The sequence below is a fragment of the Podospora pseudocomata genome (genome assembly GCF_035222375.1).
Source record: "Podospora pseudocomata strain CBS 415.72m chromosome 1 map unlocalized CBS415.72m_1, whole genome shotgun sequence".
NCBI classification, from domain to species: Eukaryota; Fungi; Ascomycota; class Sordariomycetes; order Sordariales; family Podosporaceae; genus Podospora; species Podospora pseudocomata.
Window position 1 is genome coordinate 2,220,817 of NW_026946363.1, and position 25,102 is coordinate 2,245,918.

At 52.7% G+C, this 25,102-nt stretch overlaps 13 protein-coding genes across 13 annotated transcripts; 6 read left to right on the top strand and 7 right to left on the bottom strand.

The window, feature by feature from the left end:
* Window positions 1–188: 188 nt before the first annotated feature.
* On the bottom strand, window positions 189–1,365 carry ATP14 (ATP synthase F0 subcomplex subunit H atp14; the record flags this gene model as incomplete). The annotated part of the gene is made up of 3 exons (XM_062885330.1): window positions 189–775; window positions 1,149–1,245; window positions 1,348–1,365. 3 exons carry the CDS (start codon window positions 1,363–1,365, stop codon window positions 501–503), a joined length of 390 nt encoding a protein of 129 aa, XP_062748286.1. The 3' UTR covers window positions 189–500.
* A 597-nt stretch (window positions 1,366–1,962) lies between these two features.
* QC762_109090 (uncharacterized protein) lies at window positions 1,963–4,972 on the bottom strand (the record flags this gene model as incomplete). Its single annotated transcript, XM_062885331.1, has 5 exons — window positions 4,561–4,972; window positions 3,368–4,540; window positions 3,022–3,311; window positions 2,416–2,958; window positions 1,963–2,355 (listed from the first exon to the last, which is right to left on the bottom strand). The coding sequence occupies exons 2-5, from the start codon at window positions 3,411–3,413 to the stop codon at window positions 1,963–1,965; spliced, it is 1,272 nt and encodes a 423-aa protein (XP_062748287.1). The 5' UTR covers window positions 3,414–4,540; window positions 4,561–4,972.
* Window positions 4,973–6,011: 1,039 nt separating this feature from the next.
* QC762_109100 (uncharacterized protein) lies at window positions 6,012–7,637 on the bottom strand (the record flags this gene model as incomplete). The annotated part of the gene is made up of 1 exon (XM_062885332.1): window positions 6,012–7,637. One exon carries the CDS (start codon window positions 7,635–7,637, stop codon window positions 6,012–6,014), a length of 1,626 nt encoding a protein of 541 aa, XP_062748288.1.
* Window positions 7,638–7,800: 163 nt separating this feature from the next.
* Window positions 7,801–7,938, bottom strand: QC762_109110 (uncharacterized protein; the record flags this gene model as incomplete). The annotated part of the gene is made up of 1 exon (XM_062885333.1): window positions 7,801–7,938. One exon carries the CDS (start codon window positions 7,936–7,938, stop codon window positions 7,801–7,803), a length of 138 nt encoding a protein of 45 aa, XP_062748289.1.
* Window positions 7,939–8,811: 873 nt separating this feature from the next.
* Window positions 8,812–10,766, top strand: QC762_109120 (uncharacterized protein). Its single transcript, XM_062885334.1, has 3 exons — window positions 8,812–8,967; window positions 9,061–9,097; window positions 9,158–10,766. Exons 1-3 carry the CDS (start codon window positions 8,869–8,871, stop codon window positions 10,660–10,662), a joined length of 1,641 nt encoding a protein of 546 aa, XP_062748290.1. The 5' UTR covers window positions 8,812–8,868; the 3' UTR covers window positions 10,663–10,766.
* Window positions 10,767–10,962: 196 nt separating this feature from the next.
* QC762_109130 (uncharacterized protein) lies at window positions 10,963–12,825 on the top strand (the record flags this gene model as incomplete). The annotated part of the gene is made up of 2 exons (XM_062885335.1): window positions 10,963–11,750; window positions 11,821–12,825. Exons 1-2 carry the CDS (start codon window positions 11,247–11,249, stop codon window positions 12,823–12,825), a joined length of 1,509 nt encoding a protein of 502 aa, XP_062748291.1. The 5' UTR covers window positions 10,963–11,246.
* A 465-nt stretch (window positions 12,826–13,290) lies between these two features.
* On the bottom strand, window positions 13,291–14,991 carry DUS4 (tRNA dihydrouridine synthase). The gene is made up of 4 exons (XM_062885336.1): window positions 14,695–14,991; window positions 14,514–14,577; window positions 14,015–14,445; window positions 13,291–13,943 (listed from the first exon to the last, which is right to left on the bottom strand). The coding sequence occupies exons 1-4, from the start codon at window positions 14,724–14,726 to the stop codon at window positions 13,364–13,366; spliced, it is 1,107 nt and encodes a 368-aa protein (XP_062748292.1). The 5' UTR covers window positions 14,727–14,991; the 3' UTR covers window positions 13,291–13,363.
* A 98-nt stretch (window positions 14,992–15,089) lies between these two features.
* Window positions 15,090–17,464, top strand: QC762_109160 (uncharacterized protein; the record flags this gene model as incomplete). Its single annotated transcript, XM_062885337.1, has 3 exons — window positions 15,090–16,287; window positions 16,338–17,182; window positions 17,261–17,464. The coding sequence occupies exons 1-3, from the start codon at window positions 15,219–15,221 to the stop codon at window positions 17,462–17,464; spliced, it is 2,118 nt and encodes a 705-aa protein (XP_062748293.1). The 5' UTR covers window positions 15,090–15,218.
* Window positions 17,465–17,817: 353 nt separating this feature from the next.
* QC762_109170 (uncharacterized protein) lies at window positions 17,818–19,158 on the bottom strand (the record flags this gene model as incomplete). Its single annotated transcript, XM_062885338.1, has 4 exons — window positions 18,550–19,158; window positions 18,447–18,488; window positions 17,972–18,377; window positions 17,818–17,911 (listed from the first exon to the last, which is right to left on the bottom strand). The coding sequence occupies exons 1-4, from the start codon at window positions 18,947–18,949 to the stop codon at window positions 17,818–17,820; spliced, it is 942 nt and encodes a 313-aa protein (XP_062748294.1). The 5' UTR covers window positions 18,950–19,158.
* On the top strand, window positions 19,100–20,105 carry QC762_109175 (uncharacterized protein; the record flags this gene model as incomplete). The annotated part of the gene is made up of 2 exons (XM_062885339.1): window positions 19,100–19,701; window positions 19,764–20,105. The coding sequence occupies exons 1-2, from the start codon at window positions 19,696–19,698 to the stop codon at window positions 20,103–20,105; spliced, it is 348 nt and encodes a 115-aa protein (XP_062748295.1). The 5' UTR covers window positions 19,100–19,695.
* Window positions 20,106–20,321: 216 nt separating this feature from the next.
* Window positions 20,322–21,345, top strand: QC762_109180 (uncharacterized protein). The gene is made up of 2 exons (XM_062885340.1): window positions 20,322–20,756; window positions 20,819–21,345. The coding sequence occupies exons 1-2, from the start codon at window positions 20,751–20,753 to the stop codon at window positions 21,128–21,130; spliced, it is 318 nt and encodes a 105-aa protein (XP_062748296.1). The 5' UTR covers window positions 20,322–20,750; the 3' UTR covers window positions 21,131–21,345.
* A 1,084-nt stretch (window positions 21,346–22,429) lies between these two features.
* On the top strand, window positions 22,430–23,356 carry QC762_109189 (uncharacterized protein). The gene is made up of 2 exons (XM_062885341.1): window positions 22,430–22,785; window positions 22,838–23,356. Exons 1-2 carry the CDS (start codon window positions 22,777–22,779, stop codon window positions 23,075–23,077), a joined length of 249 nt encoding a protein of 82 aa, XP_062748297.1. The 5' UTR covers window positions 22,430–22,776; the 3' UTR covers window positions 23,078–23,356.
* On the bottom strand, window positions 23,223–25,047 carry QC762_109200 (uncharacterized protein). The gene is made up of 2 exons (XM_062885342.1): window positions 24,672–25,047; window positions 23,223–24,345 (listed from the first exon to the last, which is right to left on the bottom strand). The coding sequence occupies exons 1-2, from the start codon at window positions 24,951–24,953 to the stop codon at window positions 23,464–23,466; spliced, it is 1,164 nt and encodes a 387-aa protein (XP_062748298.1). The 5' UTR covers window positions 24,954–25,047; the 3' UTR covers window positions 23,223–23,463.
* Between the last annotated feature and the right edge of the window lie 55 nt (window positions 25,048–25,102).

Here is a 25,102-nt window from a genome sequence, read left to right on the forward strand (position 1 = left end):
TGTGCTGCCCAGAGAAATTGTTTTCTCTTGGAGTTGGTATCCGCCTTAAAAGGGGATAGCCGCCCCCCCTCCACTTCCGGGTCCGGGCGAGATCAAAGAAGCTGAGCTAGGAGCTTTGACATTGTCCCTTCAGCTCTGGCAGAGCTTGTAGTAGGTGGTTGGTTCACTATCGCAGTCAAGAATCACCGTTTTAAACCAGCAGGGAGATTGTTCAATACCGCTGCGAGCGAGCCATCATAAAAAACCAAAAAGGAGAAAAAAATCAATGTACACATTGACTACGGCCCATCTGTCCGAAATCAATCATCCTCCCCCACCCACCATCGACGCAAACACACACCTTCATTTTTGGGCCATCCTGGAAGTCCAGCGTGACCTAACCGCCAAGTTCCAATAATGTATAATTCCCCATCTACCTCCTTCCATTCGTCCGAGGGTCCCCCCTCCGGTCCAAGGTGAAAGCGGATGTTTATTCAGCGCTGTCGAGGATAAAAGGAAATCTAGTGGTGAGCACCATCATCCTCCTCCTCCTCAACAAGCCAGTCCTCCACAACAGCCGTGGTCTGAGCACCGCTGGCATCAACCTCGGAGCCCTCGACCTCGACAGCCATGCTCTCGTACTCCTTGAGGCTGGAGGCGAGGTCGGCCTCCTCGGGCGACTTGGGCGTCTTGGGGAGGTTGAAGGTGGCGACCTGGCCGACGGCGTCCGAGTCCTTGACGGGGTTGGGCTTGTAGGCCTTGAGCTCCTTGAGGTAGAGCTCCTGGACGAAGTCGGCTGTAAAGCAGAGAAAATCTGTCAGTATTATTATTCCTCAACGTGAAAATGATGACCAGTATTATGATATCGGGGTTCGGTCGTCGTCAGGGGGGGGTATCGTTGGTTGAAGTGGGTGGTTGGTGGTGGTGTTGTATCATGTCGAGCTTCCCTCCCTGTCCTCCACTATAGCTCCCCTCAAGCTTCCATCCACGTCATTCCCATTCTCCCCAATATCTCTCCTCTTTTCATATCCTTTTCCCAACCCCCTTTTTCCTCCCTATCCACCCCATCTCCTTCCAGTTCGTCATCTCGGTGTCGGTATTCATCGTGGTTCCGTATCGGCCCTCGATCCCCCTCCCCTCCTCCCCTTAGTCAACAGAAATCCACATACCTCTCCTCGCAACAGTAGGAGCAATAAAAGTCCTAGCCTGCACAGCAACAGCAGTCCGGCCAGCAGCAAGTCTGGACACAGCCGAGACGGCCTTGGTCTGACAAAACGAGTCAATTTCCAAGTTCACACCAACACCAACACCGACAACATTGTATTTAAATCAATTGAAACAATTGAAAGATGGATGGGTAGTACATACCGAAGCCCGGGAGAACATTTTGGAAAGGGTTGTGGTTGTTGTTGTGTTTTCGGGGGAGGAAAAAGAAGAAAACAACAAGGCCTAAACGCTCGAGGTGTCGTCGGAGGAGTCGCGGGGATGTGGAAAGGGTGTTGGTCGGCTGCTGCGGTGGTGGAGGTTCCTTGGCTGAGAGGTTTTCAAAAAAAGCCCCCGGCTCAACGTCGTGCAGAGGGAGGTGCTCCCCCACCCAAAAGTTGCCGGGAATCATCGGTAGGCCGCGTCACGTGATGGCCCCAGCTATCACCACTTGTCATTTATTCACTTCATCCGAACTCATTCATTCAAGAAATTCAGGAACGCCGTGGACGATACTCGAGCCTTTATCATTCATCGATGCCTCGAATGAATTAATCACTGCATCATAGCTCAGCCTCAACTCTCACACTGACTAGCACAAAGACAACAATCTAAGTCAAAACTCGGTACCAATTCAACAACTCACGCCCAATTCGAGCCAAAAAAAAATAAAAATAAAAACCTAGATAAAAACCCCGCGCATATGCCAACCCCGGATGTATTTATGAGCACCCGATGTCATAAATCTAATCCCAATACCCCCCATCTCAAACCCACCCTCTAAGCATACCTCCCACCATGCCGCCTCGACTCTTGGTACGGCCTCCTCATGTTGCCAGGGACTCGATCTTCCTTATAGCTCCTCCCCTGTGCCTTCTGAGCCCCAATAACCGTAAACACCTTGGCAAGAATATAACATAGGAATATAACGCCGGCAACCACGCCGTAGGCGATCACGAGCTCTTGCCGCTCTCCGACAAGCCGGAGGCCCAACCCACCGTTGATGATGCCCAGCAGCATCAGGATCCGGCCGAGCCAGATGTGTACGTAACTGACGGCACCGCGGCTCTGCGTCTGAACATACTGACGATGATGAATGTAGCCGAGCGCAGGCTGTACCCCAAAAAAGGCAACAACCACGGTACCGAGAATCGTGTGCGTCTGTGTGAAGAGCTGCAATGGCTGTCAGTCAAATTCTGGCAGGGGTCTCATGAAGAAGAAAAAAACACTCACCATATTCCGGTCTTTGGCGCTCTGAACACCGAGACCGAAAGCCGCCCACATCAGAGCAAAAGTGATCACCTGCCACGCTCCATGGACATACCATCTCCCAAGAAGCGGCATAAGAAGGGAGCCCAAAGGATAAAGCACTGCCATAACCAAAGCCCCGATAACACCGTGAGCTGCCAGAATCGCGGCGGCATTGGGGTTTCCTCTAGCCAGCGTTATCCCATTGCCTCCTGCGGGTGAACCGGAACCGGAACCGGAACCACCGCCACCACCAGTGTCGCGGGAGGTAAGGAAAGGATTACTATCAGAGCTGATGGTTGCCGTAGTCAAATCGATATTGAACCCGGTATGGTCGTTACCTCCGTGCTGAGAGATGGTGGCGCCCTTATTTGTCGTCGCCAACGAAGATCCCGATCTCCAGGCTGCGATCCAAGGCACGCTGGTCCCCTGAAGAGACATGTCACCCCCATTCCAGGACTCGCAGTTCGCGCACGCAACATTCGCCGTCATGATTCCACCAGCAACACCGCTTCCAGCGAGCAACGTCTGCAGGTGATGTCAGCAAGGGTCAAACTCCTACAAAACGATCTGGGAGAAGCAAAATCATACCAGTTGCGCCGCTGTGCTGCTCTGGTCCCACTGGGGCTGACTGTGGGCAGTTCCCAGGCGTGGCGAAATCGTCACGTTGCCGTTGCCGTCCTGGTACATGACAAAGATGCTGGCGCCAGCCATCTGCGAGCCGGTGCCCAGAGCCACCCATGAGTACGACGTTGGCGCCTTCAACTGGAAGTAGATGTTGCCCGAATTTGAGCTTGCCGAGGAGGTGGGAACGGCGATGCTGTAGCAGATGTTGTCGGTGGCACAAATGCTCTGAGGGTCGGCTTGTACCAGGCTGGCACCTATGATGGTTGTCAGTATCATGCAATGTGGGCTTGGTGTTGTGAAAGAGACATACCCAGCAACGCCGAGGCCACCAACGACTTGCCCCCAACTCTCTTCATTGTTTTAAATAATGCGTACCGGGAGGGAAAATACACCACCAAGAAGAACAAGCAACAGCGTCAAAAGAAACCAACACACAAGGGACCAATAATTCCAAAAAAAAAAAAAAAAACTGGCGAACCAAAATAAGTTGCAAGAGGAAAAGTACACAAAAGGTGTTGGTTGGTTGTATTCGGTATCAAACCAAGAAAGAGACTGAAAAAAACGATCTCAAGACCAGTTCCTATCCGTTAGATATATGAAGAACGGTTTTGGTGTTTGAGTTTAGGTCGGGGACAATCCCACACTCGCACCAGTGACGGTTTCTGCAACGATGGGCTGGCAGCTTAACGAACTGGTGTAACGCGCGGGCTGGCAGGCGGCGGCGGCAAACTCTTTGGTGCTTCTTGACTTATTTTTGTAGAAGGAGGCGCGGTTGCTGGGGGGGGGGGGAAGATACACACATGACAAAGCGCTTGCTGGGTTGTGTTTTGAAGAAGGGGCCGTTTAAACTTAGTAACCGACTCTCTCACAAACAAACCCCGAAAATGTGTTGCTGATGCAGGAACGAGAATGGGAAGGGGGGGGATGACAATAGGGCTGGAATAAGGTCAGGAAAATATCCGGCCGGAAAGAAGAAGAAGAAGAAAAAGAAGAATAACAGGCCGCCTGAAGTTATAGGGGAGGTTTCAGCTCTATGATGGGCAGGGACGGTTTTCATAGTATTCCTATTTTGTAACTCCTTGATGCAAGCCCCTCCTTCCTCCCACGAACCCGGGGCGATGCATGCGGTTGCTGATGGGATGGATGGATGGGATGAAAGCCCCCTCTCCCCGTCCATCCTTCACCTCGGCGCTTGCCATGTTCGTCTTCTTGGTTGTCAGTCAGATCAGACCTCCTCAATATGCAAAGCGGCGCGGCAGTACCTATCCAGTCCGGTCTTTTCTCAGCCGCTCCCATTTGCCTAACCAATCCACGCCAGTCCATTTCTCAGACACCAAGTGCGATCCTTGTGTGATAGGAGACATACGTATGTCTCAAGAAAAAAAGAAACGGGCTGACGGACATGCAACGCTCGGCCAACCGTCCACGTTTGCCCATCCCTTCCCCCCCGGACACCAACACCGACATCCGTCATACTCGGACCCGAAGAACAACAACACCTACCTTCTTGCTTTCTTCCTCCCTCACGGCACACGGCACGCACCATCACCGTGAAACTCACAGCGAGAGGGAAGGGTAATGACGTCCCTCGCCCAAAAAAAAGGGCAACGAACGGCTAACCCCCAGATGCGGTGGTTGTGAGATCCTCCCCCGGCCCGCTCCAGGAACGACTTACAATACCTAACACCAACCAACCGACCAAACTCAGTCTAGCGCCTGCCCTGCTGGGCTAGGCGAATAATAAACTGCCGAGCTTTTGGGCTGCGCTTGGTTCTTCAACTAAACTTCAGACGAGCGTTAGTGTGCCAAATGCACTGCGGTGTAACAGCACTTTGTCGATCAAGACTGTGTCTGTGGTATGTATTTATTCAGGGCCAACATTGCGAACGTTGGGATGAGGGAAGACGGGATGACGACAGGCTGGTTGTTGAACGGTGCACGACAGTCAGAGGGGCAGTGATCCCCGGTCACGGCCAGCCTAGTTAGGTCTGACATGGTGAGGACCAAGTAGATAGTCGCATTTGTCGCAGTCTGGGCCTTTCTCGAAAGATAAAGGACAAGACTGTAGATCCTACTAGTTCCCGCTGCTTGCGGCTGGGTGGCTGGCTTGCCCCTCCCCCACCATCTCGTTTCCATTCCTTCACCAACCTGTTCGTCTCAGATTACGCAAAGTAACCCCCCTCCCCAGGGGTTCGGGATCCCTTGGCCAGCAAATAGTTCGGTATAAAAGGGGGCAGATATACGCTCTCTCTGCCGTTCCGTCCCATCCCATCCCATCCACACTTGTACAAGCCTCTTCTTACACCCTTTGCCAAGTGTGAGAATTACGCGTCATCAAACTTGCTCATGTACAGCAGGCACATCACATAACGCTTTCCAATCCAGTCCAGGAAGAGTGATGGTCGATCCCTTGTTAGGAGTTGTGATTAGGATATCATGAGTAAACAAAAGTGAGGCCGCCGATGACGACTGACATCGAGATACGGCAGTTCGGTCACCAAAACAAGCATAGCAAGACTGTTTTGGACAGGACAAACCCAAACAGAAAAAGAAAAGAAAAAAGAGCAAATTTCCCATTGACAAACCCCACCTCACTCTTCTCTCTATCTCTCTCTCTCTCCCTCTCTCTCTCTCTATAGTAGAAATACTGTAATCTCTAGTCGGTCTAGCTTGCTCTCTGCTTGGTTGGCCATGCTCTAACTTCTTTCTCTGTAAAAGATAGAAGAATGATGTGTCCACAATTGCCCCTCGCCCGCTTGCTTCTGTTTTTTTCTTCTTTTTTTTTTTTTCACAACCAAAAACGCCTCGCCCAACTGCCCGAATTAAAAAAATAAAAATAAAAAAAAAAGGTTCTTCCGTCTCTTGTCCTGCCAAAGGTCTCTTCATTTTGTTTCACCCAATTCAAAACGTCTCTCTCCCTAGTCTCCCCCTTCCCATACACACACCTCATCCTTCTAAATCCTCTGCATCCCCCCAAACCCATGACTCTCCAACAAGCTGCTCGAAGCCACAAAACTAAAACCCCCAAAAGGATCATCCCTATCAACAGCCTCCCTCCTGCCCACTCCCGGCACACTCCCCATCTCCCTCCCGCCCCAACTTCCCGCCTGATCAAACCTCGACACAACCGGACTCAAGCTCAGCTCGGTAAACTCGGCCGAGAAATTCTCCGCCAGCTCCGGGTCAGAAATATACGGCTGAATCGGCGGCTCCACCTCCCTCGCCTGCAGCGCCTTCCAGTTGATCTTGCGGAAGAACCTGTGCTTCTTGATCGTCTCCAGATCCTTCGGCATGTTGCTCCCCAGGCGCTTGGCGGGATCCTTGCGCAGCAATCTGGTAAGGAGATCCTTCGCGTCCGGACCCAAAAAGTAAGGCAGCACCAACTTCTGCTTGATGATGTTGTCCTGAATCTTCTTGTTGTTTGGTCCGCGAAAGGGGGGGTTCCCAGTCATGAGATCGAAACCAAGCGCGCCCAAAGACCACCAGTCAACCGCCTTGCCGTACTTCTTGCCTTGAATCACCTCCGGAGCCATGTACTCGACCGTTCCCAGGATCGAGTTGCACGTGTCCGAGTCGACTGCCACTTTGGAAAGGCCAAAGTCGGTCAGCAAAAGGTGGCCCTGAGAGTCGAGGAGGCAGTTCTCCGGCTTGAGATCGCGGTAAACCACGCCCAGGTTCTGGTGGAGATGAGACAAGGCGAGAACCATCTCGGCCATGTAAAAGGCGGCAGTCTCTTCGCTGAACATCCTTTCCGTACTGAGATGAGTGAACAGCTCGCCACCCTGGCCGTACTCGAGGATGAGGTACAGTTTCTCCTGGTCCTGGAAGGCGTAGTACAGCTTGACAACAAAAGGGTGACGGTTGACGCTCTCGAGGATCTGGCGCTCCGTCTTGGTTTGCTCCACCAGCTTCTTGTGCACGACGAGAGAGGCCTTTTTGAACTGCTTCTGCGCGAAAAGGCGGCCTGTGGCCTTCTCCTTGACGAGCAAGACGGTTCCATAGGTTCCCTTCCCGAGACACTTGAGAGGTTCAAAGTCGTCCGCCGTCATCTTAGGACGGGGAGGCACAGCCTCGCTAGCAGCGTTGGGGACATCGCTGACAAAGTCGTGCTCGAGGTTGATCTCGTAACTGGTAGATCCCACCGAAGCCGTCTCATCGCTACTGCTGGTGCGGCTCTTCAAAGTGCTTCCACGGGAAAGGGGGCGGCTGTCACGGCGGCCGCTGCTGATCGTAGTCTCGCTGGAGAACGGCGAGGAGGCCTGGTGCTCGCTGCTGCGGGTCAAGGAGCTGGCACGGGAAGAAGCGGCGGTCGTGTCGTTGCTGTTGAGGCTGAAGTTCTCGATTTGCATACGCAACTTTCCTATGCCGCTTATGCCAGGGGAGGTAACGGGCTTCAGCATAGGGCTGCAGTTAGCACTGACGACGTCGTCCAACAGGTGGGTCGCCTTCTGGGCCCGCCTGCTAGGGGTCTTTGGGGCCGCGGGGCAGCCGCAATGATCAGAGTCCTCATCGCCAGAGGCCCCGGGGGTGTTGTTGAACCCGCGCACCGTCTTGAGCGCGGGCGTCGCCTTTGCAATCATGGTCGTCGTGGTCGCCGTGGCGTGTGTTGTCGTCTAATATGTCAATTGTCAATGTCTCGTCAATGTAACGAAATCAGATGACCTGGTTTTCCCCCAAGGTCCTGAGCCGATAACGTGCGAATCCGAGTCTCATAAAACCGGAGGTCGCAAAAACGTAAACCGTTCAAGGCTTTCCACGACGCCGTCCAGCGTCAGCGCGCACTTCGGTGTCTCGGCTCAGTCCCTTGTGGCTTGGAGTCGCACGCATCTGGTACTTGAAGAAAGAAGAAGAATTGTCTTGCGCGGTCGTTTGGATATGCATTGATGGTCGGGTCGGTCGTTCGGGGAAGTCGTGGTGGTGAGAGCCTGGAGAAGGTCGCTGTTCGCGTGAGAAAATGCGAGAGAAGGAGGGAACCTTGATTTTTGAACATTTCAAGAAAACGTGTGGTTCACGGTCCAGTCCTGCGGCCGGGCGGTCTCACATGCGGCGCTGTCTGGCACCGCCTAGTGGTGCCATGCCCGCTGCAACTACCTACAGGCGCCCAGATCCCCCACTAAAACGTCCCAACCAGCGGGAGCCTGAAAAAAAAAAAAATCATGTCAGCACCCACCGGAGAGCCCGCTCATTGGGTCCGGGCCGTCCTTTCAGTCCCGGATCGCCCTGTTTTTCTGCGTCTTGAAGGGTCGGCGCTGCCGCCAGATTCCTTGGTCATCTGGGGTACCTATTCATGCCCAGCTTCTCCGACCTCGAATACGGCCATGTAATTCACGGAAGCAAAGCAGGCTCTCCGTTCCGATGCAAACCGGTACGTAATGGAACTGAGGGATGTCATCCCAAACCAGCATGTTATGCCCGTGGCTGATTTAGTGTCTTTCATGCCTGAATCGCACGCCGGCACGTTTCATTGTCTGCCCTAACAAGAAGGAGAACGAGCCAGACGGGTGTCAGGCACCGGTACCCGTAGCACAAAGGCTTCCAAGATCTCCCATGAGGCGGTTCAACAACAAAGCCATGCAAGCCACAGGAGAGGATATCGTGTTGATGCCTCCACCTCTCGGAGAAAGGTGCCGAGTAGCAATGTGAAAGGATGATGGGGAAGACCTTAATTTTAAGAGTCAAAAACCAGGCTAAAAGCTGATGTCGCTTTAGGCCAGGGTTAGGGTTAAAAACTCCCTGCATAATCGATGGCAGGTTGCCTGCCGGAGCTCAGACGCTCAAACTTGGGGGTGCAAGCCGCATTTCTCAAGTATCATGACCAGGAACCAGCCAAAAATACAAACAAAATCAATACCCACCGCAGTCATGATGCACCCATCACGTAGGGCGTATGTTGAGGAGGCTGATACTGAGGTAAGGTCTATCATCCACACCCCTATCTGTCATGAATCGCAGCCGCTCAACATTACAGCCCGAACTCGAACTGACCCGCATCGTCGTTTGCAGGACCGAGGAAGTGGAGGCATTGACATAGATGCCATTCGTGAGTAGCCCCCGATAACACCCCAAACACTTTGTCTCCCATGTACTGACCTTGTCCCAGCAATCGACCGCGACTATGACATCCCCGGAGCCGGCGCAGGCATTGCGCCCGAGAGAGCATCAGCCATCATCTCACAATTCGAGCGTAAGCGATTCGCCGCCACTATCGCGGTCCCAACCGACGATGGACGTGTCCGCGCCAAACTTCGAGAGCTAGGCGAGCCTATCACGCTGTTCGGCGAAGGACCGGTCGATCGACGCGACAGGTTACGAGAGCTTCTTACCGAGCAGGCGCAGCAGGCGACAGGCCAGGAGAGCGCAGATGTGGAGATGCAGGATGCTAGCAACGACGAGGAAGCGGAAGAGCAAGAGGAAGAGTTTTACTCTCGGGGAACACAGGAGCTTCTCGATGCCCGAATAGAAATCGCCAAGTTTACGATCCCCCGAGCGAAACGGCGCGTCGAGTTTCAGAAGAAGGAGGCTACGATTCCTCTCCGTACCCATGTCAAGTTCAGGAAGGAGATCAAGGAGCGGCTTCAGACGTTTGAATTGCAAGCCAGTCAGACTGCGGGAGATCGTCATGTGAGCATGACGAGGTTTTCGCCAGATGGACAGATGATTGCGACTGGAAATTGGGGCGGTCAAGTCAAGCTTATCGATATACCGACTTTGGAGCATCGCAAGACGCTGCGAGGACATACCAACAAGATCAGCGGTTTGGCCTGGAGGCCTGGTGCTACCCTTCCCGAGGCCAACATCTCGGAGGACACGGTCAACCTTGCTTCGGGTGGTGCAGAGGGCCAGGTTCATCTTTGGTCACTAAATCAAGATACACCGCTATCGACGCTCTCTGGGCACTCGCAAAGAGTATGCCGTGTCGAGTTTCACCCTTCTGGAAAATACCTCGCATCTGCGTCTGAGGACACGTCGTGGAGGCTGTGGGATGTCGAAACAACAACCGAACTGCTTCTTCAAGAGGGACACTCGCGGGGAGTGTACGCCGTAAGCTTCAACACCGACGGGTCCTTGCTGGCCAGTGCAGGTCTGGACAGTATTGGAAGAATCTGGGATTTGCGGTCGGGACGGACAGTCATGATTCTCGACGGGCATCTGGATGGCCACATCAAGCCAATCTACGGGCTGGACTGGAGTCCGGACGGGCACCGGGTCCTCACGGCCTCGGCAGATGGATGGATCAAATGCTGGGACGTGAGAAAAGTGCAGAGGACAGGCGGAATTGGTGCGCACACAAGCGCGGTATCAGATGTCAGATGGTTCAAGGGGATGGATGAGCCCGTTGACGGGAAGCCACCAGGCGAGGACGACAAGGGAAACCAGTTGCCAAAGAAGTCTGGGACGTTTTTGGTGTCGTCTGGGTTTGACCACAAGGTCAACATTTTCTCGGCTGATGACTGGGCTCTTGCTCAGTCGCTGAGCGGCCATACTGGCCCAGTAGCGAGTGTCGATGTAAGCCGGGACGGCAAGTGGATCATCAGCGGTGGACATGATCGGACTGTCAAGTTATGGGGTCGTAATGATGCAACCGGTGTGTATGGTGACTTTTAGGGATCACTTCCTTGCAAGTCAGAGAGGGGAGGGACCGGGCCGGAAATAATGGGGATGTTAAAATGTATAGTAGCTAGCTGTGAATTGATACCCGAATACAAAGACTGGTCTGGTCCCATTTTCATCCTCTGAAGAAGTACTTTTGTACCTACCTGTGTTGGACTTGGCCCAGATGCGGCGGCGAGATGCGCGGGCTGCGCTGGCGTCACAGGTTGCTGGGACCGACGCACGGGCCACATTTTAAGTGGTTTGCCAATAAAGGCCGATAAAGTCTTGGGGGATCTTGAATCTTGGGGTGATTGTTTGCTTTCAGCTTTTCCAACCTTCAAGCTTAACAGCCTACAACTCTTCATCGCGTCGCTCGACTTTTCTAGCAGTGATCCAGCTCGCCTTGATCGATTCCGACGACGACTGCTCAATGAACGAGATCGAGTCCCACACTTGAGCAAGGGGGAGAGAGAGATCGATTCGATTCTCCACCGAAGGAAGCAAGTCGCCGCCGCTGCTCGAGCCAGGAAGTAGTTGCTTTTGTCTCTTGATCTTTTCGAGACGACACACACGACACGACACTAAGAGGCAAGGAAATGTCTTCTTCCAACAACTTTGACCGATACCGACCACCAAGAGAAGCACCCGCTCACCCGCCAAAACCGCCGTTTATCGCAGAGTACAACAACACTTCGCAGTCATCATCGCCTGCTACTACTGGGAGAAGGCGCGAGGGAGGAGGAGGAGTGCCGCCTGCTGTACCGTCACCCCCGGTTTATTCCTCCAGGACATCGCCGCCGCCGCCGCGACCGCTGCGGAGCGCCCCCTCGCCTGCCATGTCTAGCCCGCAGAGGTCGCAGCAGCAGAGGAGGGAGCAGTGGCTGTTCACGCTGGACGAGGTGAAGAGCACGCCAAGCATCATGGACGGGCTGCCGATTGGGGAGGAGAGGTTGAGGAGGGCGAAGGGGGTGAATTTTATTTACCAGGCGGGCATGTTGCTGGAGCTGCCGCAGATTACGATTTGGGTGGCGGCGGTGTTTTTTCATCGGTTTTATATGCGGTATAGCATGGTTGAGCAGAATGGGGGCATACATCACTATGTAAGGAGGGTTTCTATATTCCTGGGAGAGTTGGATGAAACTGAACTAACCACGAGGAAAAATGATTTAGAATATCGCCGCCACGTCGTTGTTTTTGGCGAATAAGACGGAGGAAAACTGCCGCAAGACGAAGGACTTGATCATTGCTGTCGCCAAGGTGGCTCAGAAGAACACCAAGCTGATTATTGATGAGCAATCGAAGGAGTACTGGCGGTGGCGGGATTCGATCCTTGCGTTTGAGGAGATCATGCTCGAGACGCTTACCTTCGATCTCATGATCAATAACCCCTACGGCGAGATTTTTGACCTGCTGGGGGAGCTGGATCTGATCAAAAGCCACAAGCTGCGGGATGGCGTCTGGGCTTTTTGCAACGACGCGTGTCTGACGGTGCTGCCGTTGGTGTTGAGCACGAGGGAGGTGGCCATCTCAGCGATTTTCTTCTCGGCGACGGTGAACAAAGTGCAGATTGGGGATGTGAGGGGCCAGAGCTGGTGGGTGTACTTGGGGGGGACGGAGGAGATGGCGGCGTTGGGGGTGAATTTGATGTGTGAGTTTTATAGGGAGAACCCGCTGCGGAAGCAGGAGAAGCGTCCTCCCAGTCCGGAGTTTAGGCTGGAGAGCACGAGGAGGAGGGGAGATGTGGCTTTTGGGCTTGGGGGGATGATGGAGGTTGATAGTCCGGGGACTGGGACGCCGACGCCGGTGGGGACAGATAGGGCTGGGACGCAGAGTCCGGGGCGGGGGAGGGTCAATGGGAACGGGGTTGTCAAGGAGGAGGAGGGGAGGGTGAAGAGGGAGGGGTCGTCGTCGGCCGAGGAGAGGAGGGCGGCGGCTGTTAGGGCGAGTGTGGAGAATGGGGATTCGGATGCGGCGTTGAAGGCTGCGGCGAATGAGTTGGGGGTTCATGAGAATGGGGATGGTGGTGGTGGGGGGTTGGTGTCCCCTGGGCCGATGCTGGCGGCGATCAAGAGGAAGAGTGCCGAGTTGGAGGATGCGGTGGATGCTGCGGAGAGGGAGGCGAAGAAGATTAAGTTGCAGGATGATGAGGATGAGGGGGAGATTAAGGGGTCTTGATTGAGGAAGATAATGGGGGTGCGAGAGTTTGGACTGGTAGCACTTCCCTCTTCAGCGGTTGACTCTTTTGTTGACGTTATCATTATTTTTATTTGTTGTTTTGGAGTTTTTTTGTTGTTGTTTCCGGCGCCAAGGATTAGCGAACGGGATATTTAGGGGTGCTTTAACCAGGAAAGGAGGGTTTTCATATCGAGGGGTTCAGATTCTGGTGTATCATATTTTTTTTTATATATTTTGATATCCCTCTTTTTTTTTTTTTTTTTTTCTTTTTTTTTTCTCCGTTTCATCTCTTACCTCTCCTTCTATTTCAATGCTAATAGGCGATGTGGAATGGGGGATTGTAGTTAGGCAGAATCTCTATGGTTTGAGAGATGATATATGTGTTGTCCGTTGTGTGTATCGGTCTGTGTGTGTGTGTGGTGAGTGATATTTGGATGGTGGCGGCAGGAGTAAGTATCATTATTATGACAAAAGTTTCAATAAATAGTGTTTAAACTTTTGTACCCGTTTCATTTTTTTTTTTATGTTGAATATATATTCACATCCTCCCTATCCCACCGGGCTTCTTCTCCTCGAGAAAGTCAATCAGCTCAACCATGTCCCCGACCTTCATCAACTCTGCCCTCTCCTGCTTGTTCAGCAAGGCGACCTTGTCTTTTTGGCTTGGGCCCATGCCTGGGGAGCACATCTCGTTGATGTGGTGCAGGACGAGCTTGAAGGGCATGGGCGCTTTGATTGTTTTGTTGAGGAAGTATTCGACTGCCTCCCAGGGGCAGGAGTTTCTGCCGGAGAAGAGGGCTGGGTTTGCGAGGAGGGCGCGGGCGGACATTAGGCCGGAGAGGTGGGGGATGTTATGCTCTGGTGGGGAAGAAGAGGAGGAAAGGGTGTTGTGGAAGGGGGAGGTGAATGGGAGGGAGTCGAGGGTGAAGACGTCGCCTGAGAGGAGGATGGGGACTTGAGTTCCGAAGGTGGAGGTTAGGATGGAGAGGGACTCGACATTGATAGGGGTGGAGGAGGGGGTTTGGCGGGTTCGGGGGTGGATGGTGAGGAAGTCGATTGGTCGGGTGGTGGTTAGGGAGCATGGGGCGAGGAGGGTGGTTATGAAGTCGATGGTTTTTCTAAACGGGGGGGGAGGGGGGGTTAGGATGGGGTGGAAAAGGGGAAGGGGTGGGGGGGGGAGGAGACGTACCGGAGATCTTTGTGGACTCGTATCTTGATGCTGACGCTCCTGCCTTTGGGACTGTTGATATCCTTTTCTAACCCTGAGACATCCCAGCCGTCTTGGTGGAGTTGGGATCGAGTTTCGAGGACCATGTCGCGGACTAGTTCTCGCTTTTCCATGAGGGCGGCGCCGAGGGTGGAGGAGCAGGCCCATGACTGGGGACAGCCGCAGTTGAGGTCTACTCCTGAGGCGAATGGGACGACGAGGGAGGAGGCTCGGGCGAGTTCTTGGGGGACGTTGGCGCCGAATTGGACGATGGTTGGTGGTTGGGGGCCGGCGGTGGAGATGGTGAAGTCGCTGTCGCGGGCGAATTTGTTGCGGTTGAATTCTTTGGCGAGGATCATGGGCGTCCAGCAGAGGTCGGTGCCGTAGTGGTGGACTGTTTGGCGGAAGGCGAGCTGGTAAAGGGGTTAGAATAGGGGTCGTTGTGGGATAGTGAGAGGAGGCTTGCCTTGCTGTACCGCACCATGGGGGCGGAGGTGTATAATAGACGTTTCTCATTTTTGGCAACCTCGAAGAGTTTGAGGGGACTGGTTTATGTGAAGATGGTGGTGTAAGTGAGTGTATCTACCAGATGTGGATGGCTTACAAGCTATGAGCGAGGACAGGGGTGTAAGCGAGTAAGTGAGTGATGAGGGCTAGCTTACTGTATGAACTCTTGGTTCAGTGGGTTCTCCATTTTGAATAATTCAATTTGATTTAGTTTCAATAAGATCTCTAATGCTACGAGTTCATCTGATGGTGAGTGAGTCTTTCGTGAGCCTTGGTTTACCCCACCCCAGACTTACACAGTTGAAGCTCACCTAGGTGAGTCAAGGTCTACAAACTGGTAAGATGGTAGGATAATGGGCGCTATGCTAAGGTAGTGAGTGCACTGTTCTCCGATAACAGGTGTGCTCATTGACCCAGCTTACGGGAAACTCTGAATCTGTTCGTGAAAATAGTTGCACGAGTTCAGTTGACAAACTCTAGATTTTCCCCGCGAATGTGGGGGATCAGAGACTGACAGCGGGCATTTTGAGTGCTCTGATTGGCCGAAAGTATTTTTTGCCCCTCGGTGACGAGGTTCACCCCGCCATATCAAGCATCAGGATTCAGTAATCGAGGACTTTACAAGGGCACGGTGACATCAAATTCGAGTCATTCAACCGAAGTATAAGGTTTAGCTAGTATGGATCCGGCTCCCCGTCCCAACGCCCTCAAGTCGATGGGCCATAGGCTGTCACTGACCAAACTAAGAAGAGCGTTGAGTGGCAGGAAAAAGAAGCTTCAGGAGATCCAGGAACCCGACGAACCCTACCAGACAACACCAACAACAACCAAACCAGAGGAGGGGCAAGAAGAAGAAGAAGGAGGAGAAGAAGGAGAAGACGACGACGACGATATGAACGAAGGAAACACTGTCATCGGCCTGCTGGGTGGAGGGCAGTTGGGCCGCATGCTTTGTGAGGCCGCGAACCCCCTGGGAATCGACATTGCCATTTTGGACGAACACAATGCGCCGGCCAAGCAGGCGCACAACACCAACCGCCACGTTGTTGGCTCTTTCAAGGACCCCGGGCGCATCAAAGAGCTCGCTGCCCGCTCTGACTATCTCTCAGTTGAGATTGAGCACGTCGACACCGAGGTGCTCGAGGACATTGAGAAGAATGGCGTCCCCGTTGAGATCAACGGTGAGATTGTTACTCACAGACCACCAATTCACCCATCATGGAGAACTCTCCGTCTCATTCAGGACAAGTATCTCCAAAAGGAGCACTTCAAGTCCAGCGGCAAGACGATCCCTATTGCTGAGCAAATAGCCATCGAGTCTGGCGATGCCGCCCTTGACTCGCTCAAAAAGGCTGGCAAGCAGTTTGGTTTCCCATTCATGCTCAAGGCTCGCAAGGGGAGTTATGATGGAAGAGGAAACTTCAAGGTCGACAGCGAGGATGATTTTGCGGAAGCGATCAAGGCTCTGGGAACACTGCCTCTTTATGCCGAGAAGTGGGCTCCCTTCGTCAAGGAGCTCGCTGTTATGGTCATCAGGACAGAGGACAGCGACGGCAAGCTCAAGAACTGTGTCGCCTACCCGGCAGTTGAGACCATTCACGAGGACAGCATTTGCACCAAGGTGTTCATGCCCCCAAGAGACGTCTCTGAGGATATCTGTGAGAAGGCGAGGAAACTTGCTACCGAGGTTATCAGCACATTGTGGGGGAGGGGTGTCTTTGCCGTAGAGATGTTCCTCCTCGAGGATGGTAAGCCATTGCACCATCAGTCTTGACGCAGCAAGCTAATACGATTTCAGCTTCTCTCATGATCAACGAGGTTGCTCCTCGCCCTCACAACTCTGGCCACTACACTATCGAGGCAGTCCCTTACATGTCCCAGTACAAGGCTCAGCTCCACGCTGTTCTTGATCTCCCGGTCCCGGACAAGCTCATCCCCAGAGTCCAGTCCTCCATCATGCTGAACATTCTCGGTGGAGCCAAGCCAGACTCTCACCACCACCTCTCCGGTCTGGCGCGGAGCACATACGACGACGACATGGACGTCTATCTCCACCTATACAACAAGGAGTCCAAGCCTAGTCGTAAGATCGGTCACATCACCCTCACCGGATTCTGCTCAGTCCAAGAGCTCGAGGCCAAGGCGAAGCCCTTTATCGATCTCGTCGACCAAATCAGACTTGACCGCCTCGAGGCCACCTCGGAAACTCTCCGTCCTACCCAGGAGACCAACGGCTCGGCCAAGCCTGCGGAAAAAGCCCCCGTAGAACCTGCTACCGATAACCACGTTGAGGCCCAAGAGCTGTCTGCTGAGGCAGCCTCCAGTGACAAGCCCCTGGTCCTGGTAACAATGGGCTCCGACTCTGACCTCCCCGTCCTCAAAGCTGGCTTGGACATCCTGAAGGAGTTCAACGTCCCCTATGCGCTGGATATCACCTCGGCCCACCGCACACCAAAGTACATGATGAAGGTGGCCGACGAGGCGGCTGGCAAGGGCATCAAGGTGATTATCGCTGCTGCCGGTGGAGCGGCTCACTTGCCGGGTATGATCTCTTCTGAGACGCCGCTGCCGGTGATTGGTGTGCCGGTCAAGGCTACGCACTTGGATGGGATTGATAGTTTGTTGAGTATTGTGCAGATGCCGGTATGTACCCTACCTTTTGAGTGATGATGATGATGATGATGATGATGATGGTGGTGGTGGTGGCTGACAAAGAAACAGAGAGGCGTCCCTACTGCTACGGTGGGTATCAACAACTCGACTAATGCTGCGCTGTTGGCGATCAGGATCTTGGGGGCGTTTGTGCCAGAGTATCAGCAGGCTATGAAGAAATATCAGGTTGATATGGAGGAGGCGGTGATTGTGAAGGGGACTAAGTTGAGGGAGGGGGGGGATGCGGCTTATCTGGCGGGGATGAAGAAATAGATGCAACGGTTGTAGGTTGAAATGTGTGCGATTTATATCGGAGTGGGGGAAAGGGGGGTACATAAAATGGTGATAGGTCCGGAGTAACCTGTAGGATGGCGAGTAGCTTTGCTTTTTCGTTTGTTCGTCCTTATCTCTCAATGTCACATTTGGCAATTTTTGGCCAAGTAGTTCCACCCGGCTGCTGATGATACAAATGTTTTTGCTATATCTGGTCAACTGGTTCCATCGATGAGCGTCATTCTTCATTCCAGTCACAACCCCCCCACCCGGCCAGCTTCTCCTCTCAAAACATATTCACGCATGTACAAATTCCTTCTGTCATACAACAACCCTGCCCCCTTTCTCCCCTTTTACTGCCCAGTCTTCTTCCCGCCACCACCCACCCCCTTCTCCCCAGCCCTACTCCCAATCCCCTCGGCGATATCCTTCCAGACCCACCCCGCCCTGCAATTCTTCTCATTCCCCTCCTGGATGTTGAACCTCCCCACCGCCCTCCACCTCCACCACTTCCTCTTCTCGTTGACCGCCGTCGTATCCCGCGTGAAATTCACCATGCCGAAGCGCTCCCTTGTCGGCTTGAGATCAGACAGCATCATGGACGAGTGGCGGGGCGTCCCCGTCAGGCTGAGGGTGGTGATGTCGACCTGGGTGTTTGGCGGGGCTGTTTTGGCAAATCGCTGGAGGATGGGGGTCGACCAGCGGGCGTAGGGGGGCAGGCGGAGGTGGATGAAGGTCACGAAGGGGGTGGTGAAGTAGCCGACGTAGAGGAGAGGGATGAGGCCGCAGGCGAGGGAGGCGAGGGGGTACTGGGGGGGGGCGCCGGATTTGATGTAGTGGGGGGTTAGGACTAGGCCGAAGCCGGCGAAGAGGAGGAGGGTTGCGAAGCGGAGGGTGCCGAGGAAGGTTGTTTCTTTGATTAGGGGGGTTAGCTAAAATTGGGATAGGATATAAGGTGGGGGAGGCGGGAGGGGGGGCTTACTGCCTGTGCCGGCGTGGTAGATCATTAGGCGTTCGGGGTATTCTAGTTGGGGGTGTTAGCTTTGATGTGTGTCAGTTGAAAGGTGATGAGGAAGATGACATACCGGTCTTTTCCTTTTTTCCGTGGCCTTGTTGCTGCTGTTGCTGTTGCTGTTGTTGCCCCCCCTTGGCTTTTTCTGCTGCGGCGAGCAGGGCTTGCTCTTCGAGTGCTACATTTTGGGTGGAGGTTTGAGAGTTGGGTCTGGATGCATAAGTTGCTCTCAAGATAAGTAAGGATTGATGACTCCCTAGTCTGAGGATTTCTGGTCTGGTTGTTGTTGTTGTTGTTGTTGTGGTTGTTGATGTGAGTGATGAGAGAGCTCGGGCGGTGGTAATAATATGAGGGCATGTTGACAGTTTGACACCTCCCCGCACCCCGTTGCTGAGCAGTGCTCGAGATAAGCCTCCAGTTAGTCTCAATTGAATTGTCATGGTTTTAGAATTGGCTTGTGAAAGCAGAATCATGAGTGAACCTCTCAGAGGTAAGATGGGTAAGAATTTCCAGATTGGATGTTTGAACGATTGATGAGTGGGTGAAACCAATCAAATTGTTGTTTGGGAGCTGTGGTGGAAAGTGGCCCAAGCTCCTTGGACGACACATCAACTCGGCGACCACCAAGGGATTTCAGAGATGTGGAAGGAAATCTCACGTTTGACGCCTGCCAATATTCAGGAGACGGCGCCGCCTTTTTCGCTTCACTGAAGAAAGAGAGTCGATGCGGGCCGACTTATGAGACAACTGCTGATCAGCACGATGTCTCGCCCCCTTAACTGCTCACGGGACCTACAAGGTTCGAGATCTTTCATCTTCCCACAAAACTCTCGCTCCTCACCATGATCGCCACTGGCACATTCCTCCAAGTTCTGACTCGGATTCAACAACAATGAGCAAGTGTCAAGATATCATCCTCTCCGCCGAGAATCTCATGGCGGCCGGAGGTTCTGAAATATTTCCAGCGGCCCCTGAAGTGTTCAGGAGAAATGCCCTGAAAGCAAAGAGCGTAAAGGAACCTACCTTGTGTTTCCACAACAATCTCTTGCGATCTAGATGCCATAAAGACCCATTCAATCCCATCCCGAGATGAGAAGTTGAAGTTAGGTATAGAGGTAGGCAGATAGCTACCGACATCTTGATCTCATCAAGTCTCAACTTAACTTCTAACACCTGTCCACGATACTAATAACTCAGTCCTCATTGAGACTTCATCAAGATGTTTGTATGTCCTTCTACCACCGTTCCGCTCTTCGCTTATTTTTCCTGACCCAAGAAACTCGGCAGTTCTACCTCCTTGCCTTTGTGACGACCGCCTTTTCGGTACTGGAAATCGTCAAATCAGGCAACTCGTCACCGCAATCCAAGCCGGATCACCAGAACGAATTCACGACTACCTCTACTTGGAAACTCGAATGCTCGCCTTTTTCGGTTCCTGGGCGTGCTCGGAACACCGCCCTGTGGTGTACATCGCAGCGCTTTAATTGTGATGTGGATGGAGAAACGAGATACAAGTACGCTCGGGGTCACGAATTTGATGAACGGTGCGTCAGCATGTGTCAATGCAGAAGGAATGTTGTCCCCGGTGCGCCGTATTTAGAAAGACTACACTTGGGGGGGAAGGGGTAGTTGTGGTTATTGTTGGAGACAATAATCGTTCGGATTGGCCGATATGATCATGATAATGGATTTGATCTCCATCCAATTGTAGTCTTTGACTTGCACTCCCGCTTGATCAAGTGACGGTTGAGGTGGGTTCTTTCTTCTGAGGCGTACCAGTAGTAATTCAAAATGGATATCATCAGCATCGCCGATATCTGCACTTCCCCATCGAATTGCCTGGGCGGACCCAAGAAATCCAAGACACTTCGGAATTATTTCTTAGCCTTCGGGTCCAACCTGAAGCAAACTGGCGATCTTCGGAACATAGTTACCGGACTGCAAGACATTGTCATCTCCGGCGAGTTCTTCAAGCCCTCTTTGAAGATAAGCCACCGAGGAGAACCACAATGCGGGCCGAAACTACAAGACAGATCAACAGCTAATCACCGTATCCGCAACAGGGGGTCTCAACATCGTTATGTTCATCCGAAAACGAGTCCAGTTATTCGTTTAGCTCTACAACTATAAAGGGATCGCATAGACACTCAAATTCAGACTGAACTTTTGGACCCTGCAAGCTCTTCAGTCGACAATATCAGCTCACCACAAAATCCATCTAATCACAACCTGCCTAGCTTGCTTTCTCTTGCCCTCTCGCCCAAGTCCAGCACAATGAAGGTGTGTCCCTCGATAGGTAACAACTGCCAATATCCACTTTCTGATCTAGAATGCCTATCCAGTTCTCCCTCCTCACCGTCCTCGCCATGGGCACCGCATTTCACCAGGCCCTTGCCTCGCCCGTTATGTCCGATTCGGCACCGGCCAAACGACAAGACCTTGTCACCCCGTTCGTGATCGAATGCTCACCGGGGACTGTCCCTGGTGGTGGGGACCCCAACGTCTTCTGCTCACGCAATGGGATCTCCTGCACTCTGGATGGAGAGCTGGAATGGACACCTACTACGACGGATCAAGCCCCTGAGCAAGTCTGCTTCGAGATCTGCTATTGCCGCGTCAACGTCATTCTCGACCCGCCTGCCGGTGGTATTTAGGGGCTGATTAGAGGAATATCGCGCTTTGAAGCTGCTGTGGTGCTGAGGGGGTGGTGGTTTTGATGAAGGAGAGGTTGATGTGGGAATAATAAGGATGTTTCTGCTTCGATGGTGTGTAATAGTGGCTTGCGTTTGTTGCGGTATTTGAAGCTTAATCGGTTGATTTGGTGGCTTCTCTCATCAGCTTAGTAGCTTAGGAATCTATGTGCGTTTTGTTATTAATTCATAATCTGCTTTGTCTGATACTACAGCACTGCATATTGGACCGCAAATTTCTGTCCAAGGTGAGAGTTATTATCGAGTTAGGGCACCCTTAAACGTTATATTCTTCCATGATGTCTCGCCAGTCCTTCTCAAGTCAAAATCTTCCGTGGGTTGAAACAATCAGAATGCAAAGCAGCATCATCTTCAAACCTTCTTAGTGTGTTACCTGCCTAACGAGAGGTGATACGGACCGAAATATAACACAGCACCAAGCCAAACAACTTTCCCGCACCGCTTGGTTACCTTATCCTGAATCCCATACAATTACGGTATAATGAGAATCTCGCAATCTCCACACTGTCGATGAGGACGGTTTCTACATGACTCCCGCGTAGCAAGCTATCTTGAACACACTGATGAACTGAGGCAAGGCTTGGTGCTGTCCATCTAGCGCGTGATTGTCACTTGAAGGTCCGCAACGAGATTCAAAGAGACATGATGAACAAACCACAGCTGTGTTAATCAACAGACTCAAACCAAAGAGCCTATCAAAGACACCAACGTCATAGACATCAGAGGGGATAACCACCACAGGGGAGTATACCTCTTTCTCTGGCAGAGCCAGCCTACAAGGCAGCATTTTTCTCCCCTACTCTCTCCCAAGCCATGTAGCTCAACTTCTCAACACAGCTTCCAGCTTCCCGCTGGGTCGGTGCTCACAAAGCGTCAGACCGTGTACCAGCTGGTATGCAACGATGCGGTCTTGAGCACCGCCCAAGCCACCCAGCTTTGCAGACAGCTGGGCTGGGCGTGCGATGAGGACGGGTCAATGGTGAAAGAGAAGGATCCAAACACATCAACAGGAGAACTTTGCAGATTTTGTGAATGCCTGTCGTCCTAGGGTATCAGCCTGGTATGTTGCGGGCTTGAATAAGAGAATAGGAAGAGTGGTGCTGGATATCTGTGGTCTAATGACGACGAGGAAACGGTGGCTAGATGTGTGGGAAGTGGCGCTGGGAGAATACGAGACTGCCCATATCGCGTGTATCCGGATCGCTTGTGGCTTCTCATCCGTTTCGAACGGAATCAAAGACTCCCTATTGGCATTCTCACCTACACTGGACAAATCACGGCCCATTTGAAAATCAGACCGCGAACAGTTTAAACCCTCCCGCTATCAGCCGGAAGCCATCGCATCAGCCCAACACCCATTGCTTCCGGCAGAGTCTCGTCGATAGAATCCCCGAAACAGAAGGAATGTACACACTAGGTAAGGTAGCCAACACGGCTGGAATGAAGACGGGTTCATCAAAAACCCTGACATCACCGTCCCGATCTGCCGGAACATAAAAAGGGTCCCAAGACAATTTCGGTCTCACTTAACCCTCCTTCGGACAACCCACCCACCAACCCAAGAAATCTCCCAAGTCCACCGCCCAAAAATGAAGAAGGTAAATCACCCCTTGTTCCAGCCATCCCCTTCCACTAACAAAAACCATCCAGTTCATCCTCCTCACCCTCCTGGCCCTGGCCCAACGGCATGCCCTCGCCTCGCCCCTCGTCTCCCTCCGTCAAGACCTTGTCGTCCGGACCTTGCGGTGCGACTTTGGCACCGCCTCCATCCAGGCCGACACGGCAAAGTGCACAGCCGAGGGCGTCTTTTGCAAAGAAAGCATCGGCGTGGTGATCACCGCCGGCACTGCCGCGGCTTACACCTGCCTGCAGCAGTGCAGCTGCGTGTAGCGAACCCGCAACTAGCTACCTAGCCTCTTGAAGGACATGTGTCAGGCGTTTGGGATAATGCATGTGGCTGATGATAGGCTCTTAATAATAATACAGTAATATATCATCCCGTCGTTATCCCCTTGGCGATGTTTACACCCCTCCTCCCCCTGTTCTGCTCTCCCGGCGAGATGAAGACAAAAAAAAGATTCATTTGCAAAAACCAGCCCCATCATGTCTAGATAGCTTACCATATGAGACTCTTCCATATTCAGACAGAAACAAATGACATGTCTTCCAGTTCTTCATAAATACTGCCCCCACCAGACAAGAAGAGTCTTTCTTGGAATTACTGTCGATTAGCCCCTAAGGTCAAAAACACTTACACGTACCCAAACCAACCCCCCCTACTCACTCTCCTCCCCCTCCTCCCCCCCAGCATCCCTACTCTTCCTAAACCTCTCCCTCCCCGTCGCAAAAAAGGCCTCTACCGTCCTCCCATCAAACTTCCTCCCGTGCATCTTGCTCAGACACTTCTCCGCCGCCTCCCGACTCCCAAACTTGACCATCACGATCCCCTCCTCCTCCTGATCATACAAAATAACATTGTTCACCTTCCCCAACGTCTCACACTCCTCCCTGATGTCATCTTTGATGTCCAACAGCGCAGCCGGATCCTCCTCCAGCTCCTCCAACGTAAACATGTGCCTCAAAATGACAACCTTGTCCCACTTCCCCCCTCCCCCACCCACCTTTTCCTCCTCCTCATCCGACCAATCCGCCAACTTGGCCGATAACTTCTGCGTCTTCCTAATAATCTTTTGCTTATCCTGACTGGCCTTCTTGTTGTTGTTATTACCCCCCTCCTGTTTCACCCCCCCTTCCCCCCCATTACCCCCCTCCCCATCCCCCTTTTCCTCATCATACTTCACCCTCTTATAACTCATATCCGCCGCCTGAACCTTCATTTTCGTTCCCCCCTCCCCAAATCGAAAATCCGTGTCATCCAGCAACATAATCGCCATCTCCACGCTCTGCGGCTTGAAAAAAACCACCAGCGCGTCCCCCTTAAACTTTCCCTCCCCGTCCGTGTACATCTTGATCCTCGGCCTCCCCGAGTCAATCTCCTCGGCAATAACCCCGCACTTTCGCGAAAACAACTCGGCCACTTCTTCGACTGTCGCGTCCGACGGAAGACCAGTGACGTACACGGCCGTGTTTTGCCTTGGTTGCGGGGGCGGGCGTTGCTTCTTTTTGCTTTTTGTTGAGGTGCCATTCTGTGAGAAGTCCTGTTGTGGGGGGAAAAGAAAGAAAAGGTAAAGGTATGGTTAGTGTTCTGTCCTTCGGGTTGCATAATGGTGGTGCTTTGATATCATCCAGAAAAGAGGAACGAATATATCGAGGCGAAAATGTTTCTTTATTGTTCTCAGATTGTCTGGTGTGATATGGTGTCTTCCTTCTCTTCGCGTATAGAAACATCATCACGGAGGTAGGTAGTGAAGGAAGGATAAGAAAAAAAAAAAAACAGAGAGAAAAAAAAAAAAGGAAAACAACACACAGCACGTAGCCGATGTTGCAAAAATGGTGGTGTGTTCGCTCTTCGCGGCAAGCTTACCTCTCTATCATCCCCATACCCCATCTTCCTCTTCACACCCTGCGCCGACCCATCATCATCCTCATCCACCCCGGGCACCATGTATCCCCTCTGCTGCTGCTCAAAAAGCGCCTCGTCGATGATAGGTATCCAGCGCCTCAGGCCCTCGTCAAACTCGTATTCGGTGCCGTCGTCCTGAACGGCGATGTACTTGTTGTCCAGCTTCGAAAACGAGATGCGCTCGTCCTGATCAAACAGCTCCTTGTCGGTTGGAAACGTCCAGTATTCGGCTTCGGCGGCCATGTTGACGGATGTGGTGGTGGTCAGAAATGGTTTTGGTGTTTGTGTAAAAGGTGAAAAGAGAATCGAGGACGTGGAATGTTTTTTTTTGAGAACAGTCGAAACCAGCATTGAAATGACGTTGCGCCGCTTGCGACAAGAAACCTGGGGTA